Genomic DNA, 27507 nt, shown 5'->3' on the forward strand with positions numbered 1-27507 from the left:
CGTGTGATGCGAGCTTTTCTAAGATAAGTTGCCCGGAGTTGGAGATGAAGTTTAAATGGAGTGCAATTTTCCGGTTTAACGAGATAAGATACAGCGGATGTTGAAATTGACATTTCTACTAATCATACTACACTGCTGTTTGGAGTTCGCGAATTTGCATGAATGCAATGCACCAAACCACAAGTGATGTGGATGGAGATATTGTTTGCCACGCAATCACCCACCGTTGGTGGATAGTTTTATCTACATATAAATGTTTTTGCGGTGGTGATAGAAACTGTACAATTTATTTCCGTTAAAGCCATTGAGAGAGCGCAATTTTAAACCACATTAAAATTCACATCCCTGTGGGGAGGGTGGGTGCGTCGTGCTTTAAAGATGAAGCGATTGAAATTAATGCCCCCAACGTGCTTAAAGTTTTGCTCATGCACTCACACACACACACACTGAGGCAACAAGAGCAACTTGTTCGAGGAAATTTCATAGTTCCGTCACCGCATAAAATCTACATAGGAAGAAAAGGTTACGACCACCACGCGCGCTAGTTGAACGTGCGAACTGTTTTTCGCCCAAAAGCTCAATTCTGAGAAGGGTAAAGTTGCTGCTGCGGAAATGTTGTGTTCCGCGAAGGAAAAGTTTCTCCCGCTCTCCAGCCATCCGCTTTAGTCTGCCCATCGCTAGCGAGCAGAGCCGTGTGTATGTAGTGCAGCATAATGCAAGATGGCGTAACGCGTTCAAATAAAACCGAACCAGAAAGAGAATCGTTCAAAGTTAATCAACCGGATGCAGCAAAAAACATGACTTTGCTGGCACTTTATACCCTGGAGGCACCTAAAGCTTGTGTGGATCCTTGTTTTGTTCCCGTGCTGCGTTTCGGTTTGAAACAATTCACCCCTGACTTTAGACTTTAATACTACAAGTTAAATTGTGTGAAAGTGCCGACACTTACCAGATACGATTCTCGCGTGGTGAATGTAACCGGATCCTGAGGGTCCCCAGATGGACACGTATAATCAACGCGTCCGGCAACCTGTATCAGCTTCGATCCGGTGCGCGCCAGATCGATCAGATTCAACCGCAGCGTATCGGCAGAAAATTCCACCTGCGAAAACGGGAAAGAAACATATCACGTGGTGAGACCAAAACGAAACCTGGGATGGAGTTATGTGTTTTTGCGGTAGAACACCTTACCTTACGCAGACAGCCGACGAAATTGTTGTGCACACGGGCTCCCAGAAGGGCTCGAGGATTAACTGCACCACCCACGTACACACGCGACGACGAAAGCATCGTGAACTTGCCGGCAATGTGCGAATGGTCCGTGTACACATCGTCCACAACGGCGACCAGCTGCTCGGGACCGGGACGAATAATTATACGATGGTACGAGGGGAAACAGGAAGACAGATGGGTTAGATCTTTTGTAGCTATTAGTGTGTGTGTGTATGTGTTGGTGTGTGGGTGTTTGTATCGCCAATTGCGTTTTTCCCATCTAGCCGGGGGATTAAGGGCGCTATAATCTTAAGATGAATTATCGCTTCTGCCGAAACAAACCCGGCCAAAGCAACAACAACAACAAAAAATCTTTCCGGTCGGATATTTCTGGAAGTGTTTTCTCGAGCTCTGCTCCCTTTGCCGGATTCAATTTCCTACTTAGGCATTACGCTTTGGCTACACAAATGAATTGAATAAACAGTAGCAGCAAATTTTAAGCAAATTTTACCATCCGTATTTCCCATTCTCGCAGTATTCCTCTGCACCCTTGGGTGCTATGTGCCCTGGCTGATAACGATACCGGTGTACCCCGGTTTATCATAAACAAAACTACAAAGTAGGTGAAAACCAGGGAAGAAATAACCTTTTCGGTTCTTCTGCTGTTCTATCTCAGAACAGTTAAGTTTTTGCTTCCGGTAGAACAAATAAAGTTCGCTCTGCAACCTCGTCCTAGACTTCAACGCCCGGAAGATATGCTTGTACAAAAGAGAACTTTGCTGCACGGAACCGTCTCCAGTTGTAACGATAATCGAAGCTAGAGCGAAGGGGAGATAAGGGGATGGATGGGAACTGGTAGTGACAATGCCAAACAGCTCCGACCGGACTTGTTTGTGGACTTCTGTTTTCAGGGCGCTACCTTTCGTGGGGGTTTGTGTTTTTATTATCTCACCTCTTACCATCCTGGCATTCCTGGCGTTTGGTTGGATTGAAGCAAAGTAAAGTCTTGAAACCAACTCCCGGCCGGTATGTTCCGCATCTAATTTTGTACAATTTTGTTGGCAAAAACTAACAATCTAGGATAGGTTACAGCATATAAAACTTACGCAAAAAGTAAAAGTTAAGATAAACCACGCTGTATTTAGAGAAACAAACCCAACGGAGATCTGTTGAGGGGTGTAAGTTAGCAGGCAATAAACGCTCTACCAAAAAGCAAAACTTAGGCAGCTGACTTACTGAATAGACCAGGCGAAATGTTTTATGCAAAGCTCCCAGACATTTTCATTCATTTGCGTTTTAAGCACAGCGTATGGCCATGGTCAGTATGCGCGCTCTTATTAATGATCACAAGCCGGTGATGATTTTTTTGTATGTAGCACCAGACACCATTCGTAAACATCGATTACCCGGTTAATACAACCACCGAGGTAACCGAGGGCAAGAGAGAGAGAGAGAGAGAGAGAGAGTAGCAACAAAAAGAGCACTCTCATTAATTTCCATTGAGAGCGTGTGTTGCTTTTGTTCATGGAGGCACACACGGATACTGATGATTAGGCCGGACGGCGCGTTCTACAGCCCGGAAAGCCTTAAGAAAAGGTGCACGGTAACAAAACAAGTAAGCGCCGAGTACAATTTCCGGCCGAAGCAAACTGGGGGAAGAAGAATGCCACGCCAGTTCATATCACATGTCATGCTAGACACCCGTACGAACATCACCAGAATATCATCTTCTTAACGATCATTATCCAAGAAATTAGGAAAGTGGTTACATACAGGGTAGCCGTCGTGTACAGAGACTGGTTCTATGCCGGCTAGTGGGGCCGAGTTTCCGGCCCTCCACACCGCCATACCGATTGGCTTCACCTGCTGAGCTTCGCATTTCAAAGCATTCAGGCGGAAAAACTCTCGCCCTCGATCTTTTGTGTGAAAAAAAAAACTCATAGCAAGTGTATGTGTGCGTTCTTTTATCTTCTTCCTCCACGGTATCTTCTTGCTTCGGCATTCTCCATTGTTGCATGGAGTCTTGCCCTTTGTTGCGCGTCCGTATTGAAGAGTGCGGTCTGGAGTGAGGTTGTGGTCCGAGGAATGTATCGTCCTTAAGGCAACAAAAGAAACAATTCATCTTTGAATCGTCTGTACCGTGTACTGTGACGTGTGCGGAAGTAACGGTGCTGTCCGGCGTATGGCGTACCCTCGCAAGCAACACAATTCTCACTTTGCGCCTTGGTGAAGTGGCTAGGTTGTGGAGTGTTGGAGGGCAAGATTAAAAGAAGTACGCTGGTAAAATTAAGCATAGAAGTACCTCAAAAATGTTCTACATCATAGAAGTACAAAGCAAAGTCTTGTCTACACACACAACAACAAAAAATCTGACTTGGAACGCTTCGCCCACCGTGGAACGTTCCGATTTCCGGTCGGTAAAATGCTCACTCTCACGTAAGCTGCAAAAATGAAAAGTCGTTTCGGTTAGTGAACCAAGAAAAAAACCTAAAACAACATAAAAGAAAGTCCACAAAAAAAAATCGGAACGTATACTACGTGGCTTTTAATTCTTTCCTGGCTGATCTTAGAGGGTAGTGATAACAAGTGTTTGTATGTGTGTATGTGTGGATGGGCTGAGTGTTGTTCTCGCTGTGCTTGCGGGTCACAAGAAGTGTGATGGGCCTATTGTTCCGGTATATCAAGAGTCTTCGTAGAACCGTCGTGGGGTACTGTCTTGGGTGAGGATGTGTACAACGTGTGTTGTGATTCCATTGTTAACTCTACAACACTACAACTATCTTACTACATCTCCTTCGATTCGTTTCCAACCGAAGGAGATGTAGTAACTGACCGAATGGTGGGCGAAATGTTTCAGACTTTAACGTATCGTTTCTTTGTTCTTCTTTTTCATGTAAGTTTGCTGGAAAATGCCTTTTTTACGGTCTGTTGATAAAAATAAAGGTTTAGGATAAAAGGGTTCAAACAACCAAACGGCCAAGGCTGTGGAGTCGACCTTTGAAGTCAATGCTCTGCACTTTGTGTAGTTGGAAGCGCAACACGGTACGAGGGGGCAATAATGTCAAAAGTTTCACAGCATTAACTACAGTTAAGAATGTTTTTTGTTGCCAGAGTTGGTCGCAATATTTACAAAACCTTGAAAAGTATTTCTATTCTCCTATGTATGTTTAGTGCGCTCCTGAATAGTAATATACACTTTAAAGGAAACAATTGATATTGTTATACAGAATAAGCGTAATAAAAAGCGAAACAAACATGTAAACGTAAATCTTATGACCAGACCGTCGCTACCGAAACATCCTCCGTGTGAAATGTTAGATTTCTTCATCGCTACAAAAGCGGAAAAACGACTAGAGATTACTTCTTCCGTACGCATATTCTAGCGAAAGCTAGCGGTATACGTTTCCCAACCCCGGACCGAAATCAGATCAACATCATTGAATCGAACCGAACAGTCGCGTAAGCGAAAGCAAGCTCTTTCCAGTCAAGATGGGAAAGCGGAAAATGGGATTGGAATAGATTTGAAATTGATACTGAATTAGCTCGGCTCGAGCGCGTACTCAAGGCGAAGGTCTGTAGTGTGGTGTGGGTGCCGTTACTGTGGTGCGAAGTGGAATTTTTCCTTCGACCTGGGTCGATTACACTTACCCGACAGAAGCTCGTTATCGATGAGATCTGCACACGGCCGGCGGGCAGCGATGGTTAGCAGTGTGCATGAAATGGCCGGTAAACAGAAAAAAGGGAAAGTTTCCCAGTACCGGGGACAGTTAGAATATACTCTTGGGAAAGAACACAGTTGAAAATGGGCTGCCACAGGTAACTATTCGCCGGCTCAACCGTTTGGTTCGCTAACCATTTTTCAGTTTAGCTCTGTGCGGCGCAAAGGCTAAGAAGTGGGCTATTACTAAGCAACAGAGAGACGGCCTAACCTGGTCCTGTAAGCAGCCAACCCCTGAAACCCTTCCCCCTAGTCCAACTTACCTCTTGGATTCGCCGATGAACCGTAACTTTGTGCCATTGATGGTCGTCGAAGCGTACGCGGGATGGTTTGATGTGCATTTCTTGCTTCCCGTTCGATAGGCCCATGGTCAGCGAAACACCACCGTCACGCAGAGCCAGATTCAGGTAATCAGTTCCGTGACCTTTTTTGTCCGCAGGTTGATGAGCGCGTTTCGCAGCATGGAAGAAACAAAGAGATAAAAATACTTGCGTTAATGTCAGGCCATGTAAAAGGTTGGTGTAGTAGGGTTTTTGTGGGCGGTTATATCTGGAACTAAATAAATAAATGCATGAAATTATGCAGACACAGCCAATAATTATTGACCTTTTCATTGCTATTCTCCTGAAGGGATAGTGAAGCTTTACTTTACGAAATTGAAAGGCTCGTAACATCTTAACCATACCTCCAACAAAACGAATTTTCTACGGCAAATGGAAGGAAGCGAAAATACCGTTAAATTTTGCCTTATTAATGATTTACAACTTCGCTCCATTAACGAACTCCTCTGGACGGTCTGTTCTTTCATCGCTTTACACGAATCGTGTGCGATGCAAAGCAATGTACTTTTAGTACACCAACCATTCTCTATGCACTCATGTTCCGGTAAGGGTTTGGACATAATTTTCACTCTCCTTTCTACTCTGTAATGGTTATAAATGCTTGACTTTTTGCTTCGTCTTAACATTTTTCAAATATTACACCACGGGGTCGTACCAAATCATGCAAGACCGAAACACTAACGACCACAACATCTCCCCCTTGCAAGCACAGTGTTTTTGTAAGTTATATGATGAGAATTATTACTGCAAAAACTACTTTCCAGTGGCATGCATAATAATAATGATATTGTGTTCACGAGCTGATGGCCCATGGCGGTGGACGCAGCAGAATGCTGGCCATGGCGTGGTAAGATCGAAACGAACGATGATTGCAGGTTTGGAAAAAATGCATTTTTCTTGTAGCGATTTGTGTTGTGACATTTACGACCGCACCATGCGACGCGTTATTGATTTTGTTGATAACTCTCTTGTAAGCTACTAGTAACGGATTTTGTTCATCGCACCGGTTTGAATTATTTAAGGTGGGAATCAAAATGCAATCAGTACAAACGTTTCGGTTGAACTGAACGTAGTAATTTTAAAATCATTTTTTGTCGAAGCAGTATATACATTTTTTATTTTAGACGATACTTTTCTGACATTAGATAAAACTGTAATAATTATGGCACTTTTGTTTTTATTTCGTTCTATGAACGTTTTATGAATTAGGGTAAAAGTGCAAGGTTGTGCTTCATTTGAATTCAGCATAAAACCTATTGGAGCTCAGACCACAAACAGCTACAGTAATTAATGACACCGTCAGAGTAATGAGTTTGATCGCAACATTTTTATGGAACCTGTCGGGTGCTGTTATACTGTTGCAGTGCGCTTAAACATAGTCACGGAGACCGGTTGCCCAATTTTCGCATTGAAGCATCATGAAAGTTATTTCATCATCCTATCAGCCACAGCATAAACTCTCCCAGGCAGTTTTTTTTTGCGCGTAATCAATCGTGAGAAGAGGCACGATAGTACATCGATTGGCATAGTCCACCGCTTTGGCTCGATTGCGATGGTGTGTATAAATTCAGACCACCGCGACCATTTTCCCTTTACCATTTTCCACAAGTTATCCTCAAAAACCGTGACTAAATTGCTGGTGGCAATTTGCACTCCTCCGTCGTCTTATCGTGATCCTCACTAGCCCTTGCTGCCAAGAAGAAGCTGACAAAGAATGGTTGCTGGTGCTGGCACCGTGAAGAGCGTGCCTCTGCTTGCTGGCAGGATGCGTGCTGGAAGCAAATTGCATGACGCTGGCACTAGCGTCTACGAGCCCAATTTAAAAAGCTCTTTTTGATCGATTGTATTTTCTATGTGCCAGCGTACCACGGGGCGAACGTTCATTACACGAGGTCATGGATTGGCGGCAGTGCATCGTAATGACCTAACCGAACAATGCGGCCGCGTACGCCTGCCAAACGGTGCAAGCGAACGGAATGGCACGAATAAAGAGAACAGGACCGTTTATGATTGATAGTGGATTCTTCGTTTTTTAGCAATCGTGCCCGCCCGCTTCGTTAGGGCCATTGATTGGTCGTTTGTTTGGGGTCGAGAACCGATTCTGTTGGGAAGCGTCAATTATGCCGCGAAGCTGTACGGAGCGACCAACTGACAGTCACAAACAGCACAACTAGGAGCAACCCGATTTGATGGGGTTAGGTACATAGTGTGAAAACGGCAAAAAAAAAAAACTTTAGCTATCAACACTTTGTGTTGTGGCTAAGAAAGAAAATCAATTGAGTTGAATGCCCACGAAGTTACCTTCCATTCCCTCATCGATAGCATCCACGAAAATGTTTGATAATTGCTCGTTAAATGAATATTTTCCACACTTGGTTCAATTAACTAAGCTAAAGAAAATAATGAACCCAACTCCGATCGATCCATGGCCGCACTTTCGGCAAAATGTAAGTACGTCGTAAATGTTGCTGCCCGTTGAAAGCGTTTCTGGCTGCGAGCTTGACTTGGAACGTCAGCAGCCTACTATGGACAAATGAAGCAGCGTGGATAAATGATGAATAATGACCTTTGCTGGCTAGTGAAGGTTGATGCGCCGGGAGTCCATCAATCAACTATTCTTTCGATATTTCCTACCGCACATTTCCTCCTCGGGTGCTGTCAGTATTGCCCCTTGCGCACGTTGCCTCTACTCCAACGTCACTGTGCATGCGGAGACGGTACTTAGTACATCAGTTAATTCCTGACAAAGTCTGACCCGGATTAATGGTACTTCCATGGACTGGTTGCCAATGAGTTCGCCGTCATGATAATCGAAGAACGATGCTGATGACCGAGTGGTGGGATTCTGATGATGACAACTTTGCACAGGAATGTGTTATATGTTCCCCCACAGGCAAATGCGAAAGATGTCTGTGTATGTACTGAGAATAAACAGTTAAATTCACAACTCTTGCAGTTTACTTTATCACTCGTTGTTTGTAAACTAACTTTGTCCGAGCTTTTTTGAACGGTGATAGCCGAATGTAGTGGACATGTATCAAACTTAACACAGGTGATTATCGCAAACCACATACAGAGCTTTACGATGACCTATTTTTTCGTATAAAACGAATTGCAAGAGTGAATTATTTGAAAAGCATATTCAATGTGTGTTTAATGCCATCGAGTTCAGCTAAATAGTTTATGTACTACCATAGCTCACTCACTTATGCATCAAAAATACATTTCGCAATTAATATAGGCCATGGATTACGTCCACTATCACCAGCCAAGGGTTCGCCGATTTTCTGTCCTGCGCTGAACAATGAAATCGCTTTTCCCGGCTACGCGTACACCACATCCGCTTTCCACGTGCTTTTGATCGCTTTCCCACCAACAGGTCCCGGTCGCAGGCTTCCGGAACCAGCCAGGCCAATGATTTAAAGGACCAACGGATAATCTATTTTTCACGTAACCATCCATTCCAGGTGTCTATTTATAGCATGCCCAGCATTCCGTCTTTTCGTCGGATGAAAAACGGGTGTTCTCTCGGGTTCGGGGTCGATTTGGACGAAAACATTCATCTCTGGTCTCGTACACAATTCCGTCACAGATACCCAGCTACTCAAACACACAACGGCTAGTAGCCACAAACACACACTAACGTCCATCTCTTGGTAAACAAATCAAATCAATTTTAATTTGATTCGGTATAAATATTTCCTCCACATTTTTGCTACCAATTTATTCGCTCATTCGCTCTCTCTCTCTCTCTCTCTTTCTCTATGTTTTTTCTCTGTCTCTCTCTCTCTCTTCCATTCTCTCTCTTCTTTTCACTACTTGAATTTCTCAAACCCAGGTAACGCTCTGAACTGCTCCTCAACTCTACCCGTGTGTATCTGCTTTTGGATTGCACAATTCGAGCAAATCGAGCGTCCCGTTTTGCTATAAACGAGTGTTTCGTGGAAATGCCACACAGCCACAGCGATATTCGAGACAGGATACCTACATCGACCGCCGGTTTAGTATCGTGGCAACTGGGGCTACGGGGAAGTTAGTCCAGTTTGATACACCCGTTTGCGCAAATGAGAAAAATCGGAACAACTCGAACACACGAGTAAGGCTACACAGGGCTCGATGTTCGATAATGAAAATTTAATGAGGAAAATTGATTTTCTCATCGAAAAACGCACCAACGCGTGGGTAATCAATCCATTTCTGGATCGATTTGTGCGATGAAGTGTAACTGGTTGTGTCATATTTTAAAATATTAAACCTTTTTTCTTGCTGTCCCGTGGCATTTGTAAGAGCTGAACTTGTTTAAGCAATGTTCATGAAATAGTAAACCTATCACAACAACAAAATACAAGTGCACAAACATTCATGTACATTGCATTTGCTAAGTTAAAACTATTCCATTGGTATAAAAAGGGTACACATTAAGTAGTTAAGGAGAATTCCGCACTAAATACCACAGCCCGTTAGGTTTACTGCTTCGTGCTTTAAAAAAGCAGCAGCCGCACTAAAGATCCCGGTGACCAGAAGTGCACCATTTTACGGAGAGCCTGCCTGTTCGCTGCCCGATCTTTATCGTTTTATCTTCACCCGGCTTATTCGTACGCGCGGGAACCATCCATAGAAGGCCAAAGCAGCAATTATCTTAATTAGATTACATCCACCCATAAAAGATGCTTGCCGTTTATCGTTTCCCACTCCCACTCGGCTGGAAGATCAGGATTTGAACGATGGAAACGATGCGGAGGGGTTGGCTTGGAACGGTGGGAAGGTTTCAAGGTGTGTGTATGTGAAAAAAGACAGAATCATGAGGAAAAGCAAAGTGCGGTATGGGATGGAACCTAGCCGAGTTCAGATGATGGCAGCAATGGTGAAAGGAAAAACACGCGGGAAGCTCAATCCCACAACTCACAATTTACAGTAGCGTTGGTTAGGTCCGGTTCAGAGGAGATGGCAGCACCATTGAAAGTTTGGTTTTTGAACTCAGAGTGATAAAAAAATGAAAAGAAACCTCACGGAAAGGGGCTTGCGTTGGATGTAACACAAACTAACTGAAAAATGGTGGAATAGAGCGTAGGGTAAGGTGACAAGCTTTATTGTTTTCAGACGGCTGCTGCGCGATGAGTGTCAGAGTCTACCAACGTAGTATGAGTACACTCATACTGTTCTAGCATCCCTTTCAACATTTTGACTCTCATATTTCGCTGTCAGTTTCTGATTGTGAAAGTTAACCTAAGCAGTAGCGCTAAGGCGACAATCGTAAAACGAACACGAGCAAGGGAAGCGTCGAAATGTGACCAAATGTACAGTCGGTTTTCAAGGAACCATACCCGGGGGAGGGGAATAAATTCAGTGATACTCTGTAAAGACAAACCTGTCACTCTAGGCCTGTGCGTGTGTGCGGGCACAACGCATTAGGTAATATTTTTATGGCGTGTATACACATGCCGTATCACCCAGACCCTCTCGTTCATTGCATTGGTCCCGGTAAGCACGGGACATGGAACATCGTAAGGAATTTTATATCTTTCAGCACACTTTGTCACTCGAGTGGTGGTCGTCTACCTGTCCGTTCTTTGTTCGCTCGCAGGTCAAAACCATCGATTTAACCTTACCTTAGGCATCGCTAACCCTAGCAGCTATCCCTCGACAGTTTATTGGTGAGTGTGGGTCTGGGATGCTCTCGGAAACACCGAATGAGGATTCTTTATTTTACGATTTGTTTTGTCCCTTAGAAAGGATATGACCAACCGTTGCTGACCAAGTAGATTGGAGCTTTTATTGTGTCACGAATACCTGGAAACATTCGCACGTTCGCCGTCGTGCTAAGCTGTAGGCAAATTGTGCTACTGCTATCGCTCAATGCAGGACGGCCAGCCTGGCCAGCCACTGCCGGAAAATTAAATTATCGTTTAATCCCACTGCCACTGCAGTTGATTGTTACCAAGATGCGATAAAAGAAAATGGTCGCACTTAAATCATACCGGGCGCGAACATTCCAAAAACCAACAAACTACTACTGCTACGAGCATGGGGTAAATCTGCAAGCATTTCCACAGCTAGCAACATTAGACTTACCGGTGTAGAACAGCAACCCGTTCGGCTGGCGGGTACGAAAGTAGAGCGTGATGGCATCCTGGGCGCTAACGATCGGTTCCCCGCCCGTCTGTCCCAGATCGTACGAAAGGAATTCGGTGCCCCGGAACGTTGCCTCCGACGGTGCTTTGTCTGCGAATGAAACAATGGGTGAAGAAAATGGGTTAGTCGCTCGCTTGTGTACTGCTGTCTACGATGCTGAAATGATTATCAAAGGCCCGGCCCAGGTAACGCTTGTCATCTGTCACAAGCGTGAGCAAATCTTTATTCATGGCTAAAAAATTAAGTTATTCTGTTAAGATACATCCTTCCAACAACATCATTATTCTGCGATACTGTTGTTTATCCTGTAAATTATAGCGACTGCATCGATCGGGCATGATGCGTTGATAGCTATTGCGGTGGCAAAGTCGTCGGGTTATCGCGAATGGCACTTTCACGTCGATTCTATAAATTATCGCTTATCGTTAATTTATTTGTCATCAACATTCACGTCCGATCCGGCACTCCCTCTAACACCGAAGACAACGGAAGAGCGAAAAAGTATAACATAAGAGAGAGAGAGAAGGGAGAACGACAGAGAGAGACAAAGAGAGAGAGAGAGAGAGAGCGGCAAAGAGAGAGAGAGAGAGCGACAAAGAGAGAGAGAGAGAGAGAGATAGTCCCAAGAAAAAGCAACCATAGCTTCTAGTCAATGGCTCGGACTGCTCAACGAGTCTAAACGAACAACAACCGCAAGGCGTCCATTTTGCTTCTCTTCTGGGTAAGCTATTAGCATTTCATTTCACCGACGTGAGGAGCTTGGAAAGCTGCGGGATCGTCCGATGTTACCACTTTCAAGTGGTTGTCCATGTGATCGTAATTAAAATCAGGGGACCCGAGTGCACTGGGAAACGGTGAGATAAGCAAAATTCGACGGCAAACACCACCAACGCTCTTATCCGGAAGCTATGTCTTCCGGCGGTCTATTCTTGGGTCCTTAAAATTTTTAATGATGCTCCAGTTTATATTTCAGCCCATTTTATCCTCCTCTGCTGCCTTTCCGTGACTCGTCGGAACGTTCACTGCGGGTGCCAAACATTGTGCTGCTGCTGAGACATCGCCCAGAGAGGGCGGGAGTGTCGCATCCCCGAAGAACCGTGCCGACGGTTGGCTGCTGGCCAAATATTATTATTTTTATTATCCTTTTACGATTATTTATCATGTGAGGCTCGGATCGATGCGGTCCGGAAACCCCTTTCGACAGTGCCTGCAGTGGATCGACCGTACCATCGAGCAGAAAAGGACAAGCTCAGAAGCAACTCGTTCAACACTTGCTCGAATATACCAACCGGTAGGGTTGTGTTTGTTAAAAAAAGGTGAAACGACGAAATCTTCCAGCCCATCGCAGCAGGACTTGCAGCAGAAATGGTTAGCATCCGAAGGACAATTAATCTTATTTGCTTGAGTTCATAGCCACCGTAGAGCATGCGTCGAATGCAGCCGTCGGTTCGTTATCTCTTTCATCTACATCCCAACTAGATTCGGATGCAAGATCGAGATGGTTGGCTGGGTGGTGAATATTTTCCAAAAAATTATCGACCGTTCGTCTCACTGCCATCCGTCGGACCCGATCACGTGCGGTATTCTGGCTGTTCCCCGGTGTTTGCTTAACGCACTTAGATTGTGATTCACTTGTTCTATCTATGCTCTGCTGATTCACGTGTTCTATTGCAGGGAATGGTTGAATGGCTGATTGCGAGTGTGAGGAAAGGTTATCGTTTGCGTTTAATGTTGTTGAGACCACATTTGCTTCATAATCCATGAGTCTTGAACACAAAACTCTTACGAGATAATGTCTTTGAACTGAAATTGGCAAATTTCCAAGAACTAATGCCGTTCTTTTTAGTAATATATTTGTTTATACCATACTGTTATTGAATTCGTATTTACAGTTATTTAATGTAGTCAAACAGTTCGCATGTTTGTTTGTTATGTTTATAATATAATCTTCCACGTGCAATGAAGCTCAATGCTCTATTCAAACAATAAAAGCGTCATGGACCACATTAATAACAGCAATGGATTTGTCACACATGCTACTGTAAAGCACATCAAACTATCTCACTAGTAGCCATAGTGGTCCTCACAGTGCGAGCGACCAAAATTCAAACTGCGACCCAATTCACATTCTTCCAACAAATGCAGCACGCGTAGAACGCGGAACACGACACACACGTGCGATCTATATTGTGGTATTTGCAACTGCATTGCACCAGCTGCAGCAGTGTACGCCCGGCAAATTGATGTACATGGTCGCTGTTTACCACGCAGTTTAAATGCCTTTGGTAGGCGGCGGGCACAAAATTTACGATCGTATTCGCCAATCTGCTTGCCCGGTGGGACATGAGAAAAAAAAAGAGAACGGAAGGACAGGAGAGAAAAAGAAGGGCTTGCGAATGGGGCTGAACACAGCAGAGCTTTGAAATCGGCGGCATACGTTCAACCGGCCAACCCAACCCGTTGGTCAGCTTTCATCATTATTGGAGGTTTGGGGGGAGGGGGGGGGAGGGTCAGGCGTGGGAACCGCTTCGCCGAAGTGCATTTCTAGCATTCCATGGATTGAAGAGGGTAAAGTGGTCGTTTGTGTGGGTGGTTTGATATTTTGGGTGTTAAAATTCGAGAAGAGGAGATTGGGTACGATCGGTTGATGTTAGCGTTTCCGTTTCCTAATGGATGTGGTACACGATGACAAAAGCGAGGATGACTTTGACTCGTTGTATCACAACACAACATTATTTTTCGAGCGGTACCCCATGCTTACCAACAAAAGTGTGGTGTGAGTGGGAAAATGCAAAGCCCTTTGCAAAGCCTCTACTGAATTTGAGCAGTGTGACGCACAAGGGTGTGAATTAAAATCACATACATTCATTGAATAAATCAATCAATGCGTAGATTTAGACACCATCAGATCTTACTTTAATAAGATTTATTTCGGTGTGCGTACATTCATGGAAATGAAGCTGTCCGTGAAATTAAGTTGACAACTTCGACCATCAATACGATTCAAGCTCATGGCGAACAAACATACAAAGTATACTAAGGAAAAGCCTGGATACTCGGGAAACTGATGTCATTGCTAATATATTTTTAAACTTTAAAAAATATTTTTGGCATGATTTGAACACATTGATTTGACAATGACCGGGCGTCTCCATTTGCCTCAGGATGAAAGAACAGTGAGATGGCATTACTTATATCAATTACAGTAAAATACACGATGGAGCGATTAAATTCAATTTGATGTTTGATCTTATATATAAATTGTTAACTATTAACTTATGTTAACTATATTTGATTCTTTCATTTCAATTTATGTTTGACTTTCTTAAGATATCTCATACATGGAGCAGCCTGGTGAGTATTAACAATTATTGGCAATAAGCGACAAAAACGCATGCGACACGAGAATTGATACAATACCAATTACTGACTTTCTTTTGAAATTTGTGATATTAAAACGCTTTCTCTTCTTTTTGACCTCCAATCACAGCTTTCAAGATCTGCCTTTAGTACATGAGGCAGGTAGTCCTCATGTACGCGGATTTGTAGATACACGCTTTTTTTTATTTAATAGTTCTTTGGCCGATCATCGTCAACGCGTACGATTTAAAAACATTCCCGTCAGGGATTCAAGCCCCGATGGAATGTTGTTAAATGGATCGTTAACTCATACGTAGGACTGCCTATCCTACTATGTGCAATCAGTAAGTCACTAAAAGCCAAGCCCACTAGTGGTACAGGCAGGCCCTTGTTAAGAAAATGTTCATATGATTATTTTAATATGCATGTATGTTATGTTCGTGGCTGTTAATCATATCAGTGTATCCGGCCAAGCTTTGTACATATAATCACTTTACACTCAATCCTCTTTAAACATTTTTCAAACTGCCACTCTGTTTCATCGTTTCCAATTATACATTTTACAAGCTACCAAAATTTTGGACTGGTGCTCAATCTGATGGAGGCGCACGAGAATATTACATTTATTTTTAGTCTATCATCAGGTCGCACCTTCGCTCGCGCGTGAGTGGTTCCTATCTTTAGCAATAAAATGGCACGAGCCTCCATTTGCGCTGTTCCCTTGGCACGGTGCCCATCATAGCCAAAAATCTCGCCCTCACCACCGGTCGCCCCAATCTGTGTTTCGCAAGGACAGCTCGTTCCGAACGGCATGCTCGAAAAGTCAGCGAAGGCTGTGTAAGAGCGATAAAATGTCCTCGACGGTCGCGACATGTAAGCTTGTTTGTTGCGCTCTAGCAACGGTAGATGGTTGTACTAAATTTAGGATCTTTACCGCTATGCTGAGTTGGTCTGTTAGGTACGGCTTCATCGTAGAAAAGCCCGAAAGGTGTGTGACACAGAACCGTGAAATAAAATTAAATCCTGACTGAAGTTTGCAAATTGTAAAAGACACGCTTTCTATCCTTCTTTCTCGCATGCTCTGAAAATCTGTCCGTCTCTGCAAACGGGGATGGGCATCTTTTCGGTGTAATGGGTCGGTGGATGTTCCTAAATATTCCCCAAGGACAATCTGCACCAGCGCATCGAAATGGAGCGGCACCCGTTCTCGCAACCTACATCGTCTCCTATCACATCAACCCGTTGTCATGCATTCCAAAATTCAATCTAAACGCCTGGTGCCTTTGATACCACCAAGCACTGGCCAGAGTTTTAATGTTAATCATGCACCGATGTAAGGGGAGCTGGGAAAAATGGGGCCGACGCGGTTACATACAAGCACTAGTGTTCCATACAATCTGGATAGAAACGGTCAAAATCCGTTTTTATTCATAGCATCATCAGCGCTTCCACTCAGCTTAAACCCTGGATCAGTGTGCCATGTAAACTCTAGGCTGCCACATCTGCCGGGACGGTGAGATATTTTAGCCTGATTTGAAATTCATATTTATTACCACCGGCATAATATCCTTGAATGTGGAGCAAGGTTGTGTAAAGTTCCTCACATTCAATCGGATCGGAGATGGCTGTACCGAGACGGGCTGCTCAATATCTACGAGCGTACAATGCAACGTGCCTAGCACATTCACCATGAAAGAGACTGTTTGAGGAGTCCGTAGGTAAGATATATGGTACTCATTATTATACTGCGGATGAAAACTAACACAGACAAGGATGAATCAAGTTACCCTAGCAAATGGTGGAAATCATCCAGTCAGGCTCTAAGGAAAACAGACCAGTGCTTTATCCCAATCAAGGACTAAAAAGATATTTAAAGAGTATGTAAATGTTTTACTTCCCAGAAACCAAGGCAAATCCGGATAGTACGTTACTTCGTTGCATGCAACTAAAGCTTACTAGAGTTTAGATAATGCAGCAAACCGCACCAAAATGGAACATAAATGTATGTCTCACCAGTATCAACAACAGCACAAGCAAAATCGTGTCTCAACTTTAGTCATTTGTGGATGATCAATCAAATGTATTAAATTATCCTCACACTGCTACCAATTCCACTCCATCATTCCTGTTTCACGCTGACAGGAGCGTTGTTGCTAACACGTGGCACGATAAAAGAGGAAAGAAAAACAAGGTTAATCCTTCCGAAGCAGGGACCGAACACAACCGAAAGAAGAAAATGGCTACCGAGACGAAACAATTACGTTAAAGGTTTTATGCCTGAGTTAGAAACTCTGCTGCTGTAACGAAATGTTCAAACGATTTATCAAAATTCATCCCCCTTTCCAAAGCTGGCTGTCTATCGAACCAGCCCGCTGCATCGCCCGTTATGTAATTTTCAACCTACCGCACTACAGTAACGTGAAATATAAAGAGGAGAAAAAATCTCACCGTTGCGGAACCGGAAGAAGCCGAGCTGACAGCAATCTTGATTTAGTACAATCTTTGCAGCATTCATTAGCGGCGCTTTGGCCAAAAATAAAAACCAAAGCGCGAGAAAATAATTGTTCAGCGTCAAACAGCCGTGCGGATTTACCCTCGGACGAAATTTTGTTTCCGAAAGTTTTCGTGTCCATTTCGTTTTCTCATCCGTCTCGATGGTTTACGATTTCGAGTGTCCGATAATCATAAATTGATTACATTGGTAAACATCCCATAAATTCACCTATCACTCGTACTGCTCGTCTCGCTCTGGGTCAAATGGTGATCCTTGGATGGTTGTAGCGAGAGCGTTTTTGTGTCATTCGTTGGTCCTAGCGAATTGTGCTTTGTATCACTGTTTATCGTTATTATTTTCTCACAATAATCAAAATACTCCCGCTCGGAAGCGCCTGTCCCCACCATAAACCGGAAATCCTTTATCCGTTTAGCGAAATCGATGGGAATTGTGGCTGCTGTTTTCGGACGAACGGCGATGGTGTTCAGGGTACGGGTGATAGCATTTCGATTTCTGCACCCGCCATGCTATCGAACCATGCACGCGAAAGCATGCATATAATACATGATAAAATAAGACACCACCAAGGGGAACCCTGCCAAAGTAATGTTGCAGATTGGATTTTCCAGTGCGCAAACATGCTCGGCTAGCTATGCGCCCGATTCTCGGCCCCAAAGCTACCAGTTGCCCGCTACCGGAATGGGAATCTGGTTAAACGCTTTCATCCCCTACGGAAGACACACTGACAGGCAAAAACGCTATACCCGTCTCGTTTGGGGAATAATTTACGACTTCTTTGAAATGGTTCACACTATCCGTGTGTGTGGAGCTTTGCGATTGGTGCGATTTAAACAGTTTAAATTTATGTCAATTTGCACTCGTTTTTCAGCCAAAAACTCCGTGCTACCTACCTCGCTCGCAATAGGTTCCTTCGTATTCCACGTTGCGGCACTCACAGATCGGGCCCGAATCAGTCGATATGCAGATGCCACCATGCTGGCAAGGATCGTGGCGCTCGCAGGCATCAGTAACGTTGGTTCGAAGTTGCTGTAAGAAAACATCAAATCGGAAGGAAAACAAACAGGCTTGTTAGTATGTTTTGCTGTTGAATTTTGTTACGCGGTTTAGTTTTTGTCCCTTTTTTATTCCTATTGCATTTGACACGACAACCGAAACGTATAATACATTCGCAGACCTCATTGCACAGGACGAACGAGAACATCTGGTGGGGAAGAGCATATGACGATCTGTGACGATCTGAAACAAGCTAACGGTTACACACGGGAATGATGTATGTGCACATTTACTACCAAGAAGGACAAACACAGTTGATGCAATTTGCTTGCGAAATTTTCAAAACACTTTCTTATTATACACATCTCTTACCAGAAACGTTCCACATGTAGGAATTGTCTTTAGAATGATAGAAATTGCAATGGTTAATGAAAATAAATACATGAGTAAGGATAATGATGCTCAAATAATGTGTTGTGTATAGATCTTTGGGGAAGCCATTTCTATTACTTATTGTAATTAAACGAAATATACAACAAACCTGACTTAATTTTTAATTTTTTTCAACTATGTAATTATAATAAAAATAGCATGTCTCATTTATAAACATCATATAAAGTCGATGTTTCAGTACATTAAGTTATTCTGTGAAGAGAAAACTCACGAATACATTGTGGTAAAGTAAGACCTAATAAATACCTAAATGTGTTATTTTCAACTATAAACTAATTCAATGTTTAGCAATAACGAATCTTAATCCGTATTTTACGAGCAAAATGTAGATGATACGACAATCAATTCCGGCTTTTATAACATTCTACCATTTAACACTGTAAAAATATTACCACTGTTCAACATTCAAAAAAGTTCATGATCGGAAATTAAACGCCATACAGGCATTCTACACCACCTAGTGACAATTTATCCGTTCTAAAGGGCTGCATGTAACTTGACATTAAAATTTCAATGATTTTCTATTTTACATAAACAGATAAAGTGTTGATCAAACTGATCAATTGATCGAATTCAATGTACATAATGAAAAAATGTATAATAATAATACCAATATGTTTTTAAGGATTGAATTAATTAAAAAAAAACTACATGTTTGTTGATCTTTAAGTATACAGGAAGCTGATATGATGATAATTGTGTTTTACGTCACGATCAAAGGATACGTTTTTTATGCAAGTTATACCAGTGCGAAGGGTTATGACATGAAATCGCCTCGGCTATAGTTGTTACTTATTTAATTGAAATGAAGATTTCGGCCAAGGCGTAATCACTAAATTGCTCATATTGTTGAATTCAATGTATAGCATTTGATAGCATGTCTCGAAGCATGACTCCTTCAACATGAATGAGTTAATTAGTAAGCTATTGTTAGGAAAATACTAAACAAGGAATCACCCTACTGCCTCACTACTAAGCCTTAATAGTTATTTTTTCAGCGTGAGACAACGTAATGACAACGCTTCTATAACGACCTCTTGACTCCCCAGACTCTCGTACATTAATAACACAAACTACTTTAGCCTCATTAAAAAGATGGCTTCCAACAGAACAAACCGCACACAAGGCATTAAAATTTAACCTTCGTCTCAAAATATCTCGTTTACATGTTACTATGTGTATGGTGCCCGGTGGTTGATGATACCGGCTCAACCAATCTGCAAAGAAGGTGTATCAAGGTGTGAAGGTTGAGTATGTTAAAGGCTACCCTTGAGCGTCATTTTTGTACGTCTCTGGAGTAATATGTGTGTCAGTAAACCCGACCTTGTTAAAGTTGTGATCACGTCTATGAGCTTGCATTTAAGCGTTTTTATTTAATTCTGAAAATCTAAAAATAATTATGTGGTGAAATTAGTCTGTTGTTTGTTGTACTTAGTGCTTTACTCTGCCCACTCGTTAAGTGTTAAAGTTTGAGAAAAATAAAATCAAAGTTGGTAGATTGTAGAAAATAATCAAGATTTCAACATGAAAACATCGACCGAAGGCCATTTCTTTTGACCTTATTGCAATTAAATTATCTTAGGCATAAAAAATACATTTCTCAAACCGCTCACAATCCCAAGTCCCCAGGGAATATTGATTTTGCTTTTGTATGTTGCTGTTCATTCTAAATAGATGACGCCAAGAGTCACTCAGACAGGGTTGTTTTTATTGGAAAATAAACATTGCAATCGTTGGTTGACCATCGGGATAAGCTGCTTTTCGTCCTGTGTGAAAATATAGTCCCAGCTCCAGACACGAACAGAAACGATGACGAAGGGCTAAATAAATGGAAATATTGCACGTGTGTTTGTTGCGGTGAAACCCGGAGGCACACGTTAGGAATCGTAATTGGGATTTGATTTATGATGATGCGCTAAGTTGAAGGGCAGGCGCAGACACGGGACCACAGCACAGAGAGGCACACAATACTAAACTCGCGTTCAGAAGAGAATGGCTCAGAGAAGCCCGAATGTCACACCCGCTGCTTGTGGATGGCGCTGTTGTCCTGTTAGCTAGCAGGCTGTACGGCCGAAACAAAGGAACATAAATCGATTATGATTCTGGTGCTATCCGGTAGGATTTTTCGAGGCCACCCCAAACGCCACTTTTGGGACCCGCCGTGTGCTTGTAGCACTCGGAAGCGGCAGAAACGGTAGATCGTTTGCTGTAACTATGAGCTACACAAATGTGCGACAGGCAGCTGTTGTAGCGGAGCAGAGTAATAGTTATCACTTTAAATAACTTTAAAGGAAATGCAACGTGTGGATCAACTTTTAGAAACTAGAACTGCCGTAAATTCGGCCATACGTGACTCGAAATTAGGCTACAAAACTATGAGGAAAACTAGAGAAAAAGTCAATCCTCGGGAACAAAACTATCAAAGATGCATTCCAAAAGTTGCCGGCACCGCAGTCGGTACTTAATACGTATCTATTGGGGACATATGCTGCGGTTTAACTTTTTCTCATCATCCCTACCTCGCGATGGTAGTAAGACGCGACACCATCAACCAAGTCGGAAGCCAAACGCTTCTGGAAATAAAACCATTTCTTATCCATAAAGTTTGGAATGTAAAAAAAAACCACACAACCACGACATCGCAAAAAGGCAGCTTTTTCATAATGGTGGCTAAGAAGATCAGGGCTACGAAAAGGAATGTTGGGGCTTTTTTTACCCGTTTAAAGCTAACTTGCAATCGAAACGACGGATGTGCGAAGCAAACTTTTTTAATCTGCTCTATCTTTGCCGACTGTCCGTTTAACGGGAGTCTGCATTTGCCATCTTGTTGGAGCATTTGTTGGAGCGGCGTGAAAAAGGATACTCATTGGGTTGAAATCAAAACCCACCAACAAAAAAAGAAGAAGAAACAGATTCGGCGATCCGTAGCTGTTAAGAACAGACTTTATGAAGAAAGTTTTTTTTAACAACGAAGCAATGGAAACGCCTCAGTTCCTGGTACAGATCGAAAAGTGAACCATTTACAAGAACAATAATAATAACACAAAAAAGTACATAAAAGATCAACACGGGAAGGTGTTTAGGCTGTACTGAGAATGTATAAATATAACGGTTCATCATCAAATCATCTAAACGATTATTTTCATTCATTACTTTCCATCTCCATGACTAGTGCTAGTTACGGCAGGCGTTTATGTTTGCGGTGTGTTATGTGTTGAGCGAAATCTTGAATAAATTACATTCATTTAGCTTACATTTACATTAACCATATTACCTTATTTTATATGAAATAGAAAAATAAAACGTAGCATTCTGGAACTTTCTTATCCTGACACTTTCACTGCACTACCGATTGTCAGTTTCAATTCTGGTTTGTACTGCTTTACCGTTTGCTCCTATTAATCTGGAACTGAACTAGCGATTTTAATTGCTTCTTCCTTGCCGGTGGTAAAGTATTGATCAAGGCGCACGCAGCTGCCCAAAGCGGAATACAGCAAACGTGTGCCGGCCATGTGGTACAGTTCAGAAGCGCGAGCAGCAAAAAGTAGTTGTTAGAGTGCACTAGTGTCGGTTGCAATCGGTCACCTCTAAATAGAGCAGATAGCCCTACATATAAGCTATATCTCAATCATATCTCTCTATCTTCACCCTTCTCTCTCTCTCTCTCACACACACACACAAATTATACTGTGCTAGGGGACAGTGCCGATGGCGAATCTATTATTAAGCAAGAACTCTTCGGTTAGCCAGTAATGGGTCTTCCGGTCTTTGGCTAGCGAGACATTCAGCACAGTGCAAGATGCCTGGCCCTTGCAAGATGAAGCCGACTTCCTGGAATACACTTCGCCAAACACCAACGGCACCCATCGCAGGTAGTGTTGTTTTTATTACTATTTTTCAACAAAAACTGCGCACTCAAGTGAAAGTAATTGAATTTTCAATTCAGTTTCGCTGTCACAAAGCTTGGCCTCTAGCTGGCGACCGTTCATTTCATCATGGGGCTGAACAAAAAAAAACAAACGTGAAATATGCTCGCTTTGTTATAGACACTCGTGCTGGTTCCGCGCTTGTTAGAAGCTCTAGCGTTTCTACGAAGGTATTCTTTACCTGCGCTCATTGACTAACCAGAACGGCTGGAGCAAAAAGGCTTATGAAAGAAGAGAACCAAGACACTTCCGGTTGCTAGTGACAAAAAACTGCGAAAGTGTATGGGTGCCTGGGAACCGTGCTTTGTGCTGCACGGTTAGATTTTATGTGTTGCGGCTTCAAGTGCTTGGTAGTGCCTCCACCATGACCCTGCTGTGTTACCTTCTGCTCCTGATGAGCGCAGGAGCAATAACGCTTCGTTTTATTGTGGAGTTGTTTTTTTTGTCGTGTTGCCGCCCAGCATCAGCAACGCTTCACCAAGGGAGTATCTCTATGGTCACCGGTAGCCAGATGGCCACCATCAAACTGACCATGGTTGTCGGACATTTACCACTCATCTACTAACAAATAGTCCATTTACGGCGGGATTCTACTCCCTTTTCCAAGGCTCTGTGTTTATGTTTGTGTATCCACATATGTAGTACACAACGTCGTCTATCGCTCGTGTGGGAGGAATAATTTTGGAATTGCAATTTCCCTAACAGCTTGTACTATTTTCATTCCGTCGCCTTTGGGTTATTTATAAATGTTCTAGTTTCGTTTTTTTTCTCATCCATTTCCCACCGTTTCGTACATTCTTCCCGATTCGAACATTTTAATTACCCACGACACATCCATTTTATCCTGAACAAAACTCATGCGCGCATTAGCTTAGACAACATCGAATGTAGCTGCTGAGCTCTCGGGGCGTTATGACGAGACAAAGCTGCCGGCAAACCCCAATTCTACTTGTCCAATAAGCCGCAACAATGGTCCGCTACGAAAGGAGAAACGGCAACATTTGTTTCGATAAAAGTCACCTACAGCCACACCGATTCGTGCGGAAGTCCGAGGAAACCGTTGTCCAGAGACAGCACGCATGTTGCGTTGAATCGATGTTTATCTTTTCGAGACCATCGTTTAGAGCACAGCATCGTCATTAAGCGGTAGGCAAATCCTTTACGGTGTCACCCATTGCTACTACTGTTACTGCTGCCATGGTGTAGGATGATTTTGGTCCACAAAATCGTTAATGTGTAAACAATACACATCGTTCAGTGAGTCCATGGCTCCAGGACATGGTGCTCGATGTGGAAAAATGAAACATGTTGTACTCAGGTTGTGCTGCTTCAATGCAAAAAAATGTACCACCAACAAATGGCAACAAACGGTGCAGTGATGAGGTGATGGGTGCTGCTGTCGCCCGGACCGAAGCAATGTGTTCACATATGGGCCATATGGGCGTTTGGAGCATGCTTCAAAATTTCAATTTCAACTGTGGTATTTTTACGACACTCTAGAGCAGTACCAAAGCGAACGAAATATACCGCCGGGAACGACACAACATCTCAACGGAGCGGAGCTAAGCAGCTTGTATCAGTGGCAATGTGCGCTTGTGCAGCAAGTTTGTGAAGTTTTCCGACGGTTCGTTTGATAAAATCTGCTGACAGTTGAAGTTTTTCCATCTGAACTCTCCTGGGTCTTGGACGCGAGAGATTGGCTGTGGGAGTACCAAATAAAGAGTACAACGATTCAGACTGCCAGTAAAGATACATGCGGTACAGGAAAACGGAAACGAACGCAAATTCATGTTTTCACTGGCAATGTGCTGCGGATGCGATTTCAGTAATTTCCGTAGTAAATTGGATATTCGGCTGTATGAGTCGAACGCGGTACACTCAGTGAAGCACTAAAATGGTCTACTTGCATTAACAGGTTCTCGTTGCTATGTCATACGCCTGTTCGTATCACGCATTTGCAACATGTATTAATTTCTTCTTGGTGGAGAAGGAGGAAACCCCTAAATGATTTACCCTTCTACATTTCGTTGCCCTCTACATTTGGGCCGTCGTTCTTTTGACAACTCTTTCTCCTAGGTTTCAATCATCAACCTCATACTAATCAATGCACGACTGATTGCCCACCGCCAAGTATTGTTATTTAATGTTCTGCCTCCGATCCAACCAGCGCCGAACTGAAGCGTTCCTAATGATGTTTGACGTATTCAATTTTAGCCATCCGAATAAATTATTTTTACTTACTATGCACGTGCTGCACCGTATAGAAACGCGAACCCCGGTGCTTACCAATGTCAAATTCCCCTCCACTCAATCGGGTCGTGCCTTCGGTTCATCGGCATCCAGCCTCGGGATGGGAAAAGCTGGTATCTGATGCGGTTTTTGATTTTCTGCTGCTTTTTGCGGTTTGCGGTCGCTGCCTATTCTACACGTCATGCTCTTTTGCAAAACGTGCACCCAAGCGCGCGTACGCTAAACTACAGCCACACGGTAGGGCCGAATGAAGCTCCATGCCGTGTCAATGGCGGCTAATGGGAGTCATTGGTGCAAGAACGGTAAAAGTGTAGTACTTGTAGTGCAATTGATGACGGCAGATAATTGATTTTTGTAAAACAAAGTACACTTAATGGATCGTTGCAAGCGTCTGCATCTTGGCATTGGGCTGTAATTTGATCTAGACGTGAAAGTAATCGCACTCCCTTTGCCACATCGATTATAGAGCTACAAATCAATAAATGATGTTGTATTTCCTACTAAATCCACCTTCGCAAAGGCCTTCATTTGATTATGTCATAGAAAAAGGCATTGCATGTAAGAAGTCGATAAACTTTTTTCCACAATGGGCAATACTACTTTAGCTTCAGATCGGATCAGAAAAATCAGATGTGTGTTAGAACTAAGTTAAATTATTCGCTGCAATTATTTTTTGTACCACGTAAATTGCGGCCTGTAGTTTATGCATACGTGTTTGCTCCATGCTCGAAACAACACACCTCCTGCTAGCGATCTAAACATCACACACGATGTATTCATCTCTGATTCTGAAGTATTATTAGAACTGTATGAAAAGAAACGCAGTGTAAACACTTAAACCGCTTACAACACTCATTCGGTGCCGCACGTTTGCTTCCGGGCCTCGATGACTGGTAATGTTGCAAAATAAAAGTCTCGTGATACAGCCCGCCCGCAATTCCAGGCCCCGGGCGATTACGCTGGGAAGGGTTTGTTATTCTTGCCTGCTATATATATTGCGATGTACCATCTGCCGCAAAATTTTCTCGTTACACTCGCCAGGCGGACGGCCTAACAAGGCTAATCGTTTCGAGGACCTGGTGCTTTGGGAAGGGGTTTGTTCTTGACCCTAACTAGCAAAATTCAACAGCGATGCTTGCAAGGATATCGTAGAAATGTTTTCGTTGCTGTAGTAGTCTTTAGGTTTCCTATGGCACTTTTCTCACCGGTATGTTTGCTTCCTTTCGTTTAGCTTCTTTTTTATATTCCGGCTGTACATTATTTCATTTATTCACCCAAGGTTACAACTGGATCGTCCGAAACGAGATACATTTAAGCAACTACACCTACCCATGACCCATGACCCAGGGCTTTTTTTGAAGGTTAATCTAAAAAGTTGGCACGACTACATGAAAATTGCATACACTATTGAATTGGCATTTCAATTATCACTGTTTTTGATGTTTTGAATAAAATATGTAAAAAAATACTTTGTGTAGTTTGCAAGAACTATTTGACGCTTAGCGATTTCAAAAAAGGTACATCTTCAAACTGGTATCAGTGGCTGATTACATACATTCCAGTTCCCTCCTCAGATTTATAAGAATAGAATATTTACATCATTTAGTAGCAAGTGTACTGTTTTTACATGGTATATTCTAATCCTACATGGAGTTTTGCAAACATATCACACACATCTGAAACTAAAACTGTCTTCGATGTGTTTACTTTTCAGAAACCTGCTAGCATAGTTGGAGTATTAAATGGTGAAATGAATCGTAGAACAACATACAAACTAACACCACGAAGAGCCAATAGATACAGATGGGATAGAAAAGGAAATTCCGACTGCGGTAGCGTTTATACGGATAAATTTCGACACAGAGATCGACACAGAACTGTGCAAATCTTGAAACTAAGAAAATAGAAAGACGCAAAGATAACGAGAAGACCTAAATAACAAACTGAAAAGAACAAAACATTAACACCTGGACAGAACAAGCGATAGAATAGATAGGCGTAAAGTTCTAGCATACAACAAAAAACGTTCTAGCGGGTGAGTCCTACTGGTTAGTCACCTTGTCGAACGGCAGTGATCGAAGACACTGATGTACGAGGTCGTAGTTGGGCGGATAGATGCCACCAAATTGTGCGTTCCGTTTCCACACCCGTGCCGTTGGCTGCGGACGGTGACGGATGGATTGTGCTAAGCCGAAGGAATCGACCGTTGGCCACCACCGCGCCGTGATGACGGTGCTAGTGGCTGGATTGCCGCTCCTAGCCAACGGTTCAGGACGCCATATGCGCGTGTGCCGGCATTGGTGCGTGGTAGCGGTGGTGGGTGTTGTGGTGGTGGTGGTGTGGTGCAACTGCATGCATTTTGTGTAGTGCATAGTGCGTGATGGTTGCGGCACTCTCCCCCCGGGACCCACATAACCCGCGTGCGTGGAAGTAGCGTGCATAACCGTGCGTAAGAAAAGGCAATGGGGCGAACGAACGAAATCGAATGGAAATAAAAAGGGTGGAGAAATAAGGAAACGAGAACGAGAGAGAATTAAAAAGAGAGAAAAAATAGACAAAAGAAAAACAAAGTTAGTGTGGCATTGCAAATTACCATCCTGTGATGGA

The 27507-nt window shown here is 43.1% G+C and overlaps 1 protein-coding gene across 8 annotated transcripts in view; it reads right to left on the reverse strand.

Annotated features, from left to right (window-relative positions):
- LOC121591009 (neurexin-1) overlaps nucleotides 1–27507 on the reverse strand; it is an 86461-nt gene that overhangs the window by 25150 nt on the left and 33804 nt on the right. For all 8 annotated transcript variants that reach the window (XM_041911298.1, XM_041911296.1, XM_041911300.1 and 5 more), the window contains exons 6-11: nucleotides 18169–18304; nucleotides 11344–11493; nucleotides 5194–5354; nucleotides 4861–4887; nucleotides 1192–1350; nucleotides 950–1102 (exon numbers count right to left, since the gene is read on the reverse strand). In XM_041911298.1, the coding sequence (XP_041767232.1) occupies nucleotides 950–1102; nucleotides 1192–1350; nucleotides 4861–4887; nucleotides 5194–5354; nucleotides 11344–11493; nucleotides 18169–18304 (786 nt within the window). The remainder of the gene's footprint in view (nucleotides 1–949; nucleotides 1103–1191; nucleotides 1351–4860; nucleotides 4888–5193; nucleotides 5355–11343; nucleotides 11494–18168; nucleotides 18305–27507) is intronic.

Source organism: Anopheles merus, chromosome 2R, assembly GCF_017562075.2.
Source record: "Anopheles merus strain MAF chromosome 2R, AmerM5.1, whole genome shotgun sequence".
Taxonomy (NCBI): domain Eukaryota; kingdom Metazoa; phylum Arthropoda; class Insecta; order Diptera; family Culicidae; genus Anopheles; species Anopheles merus.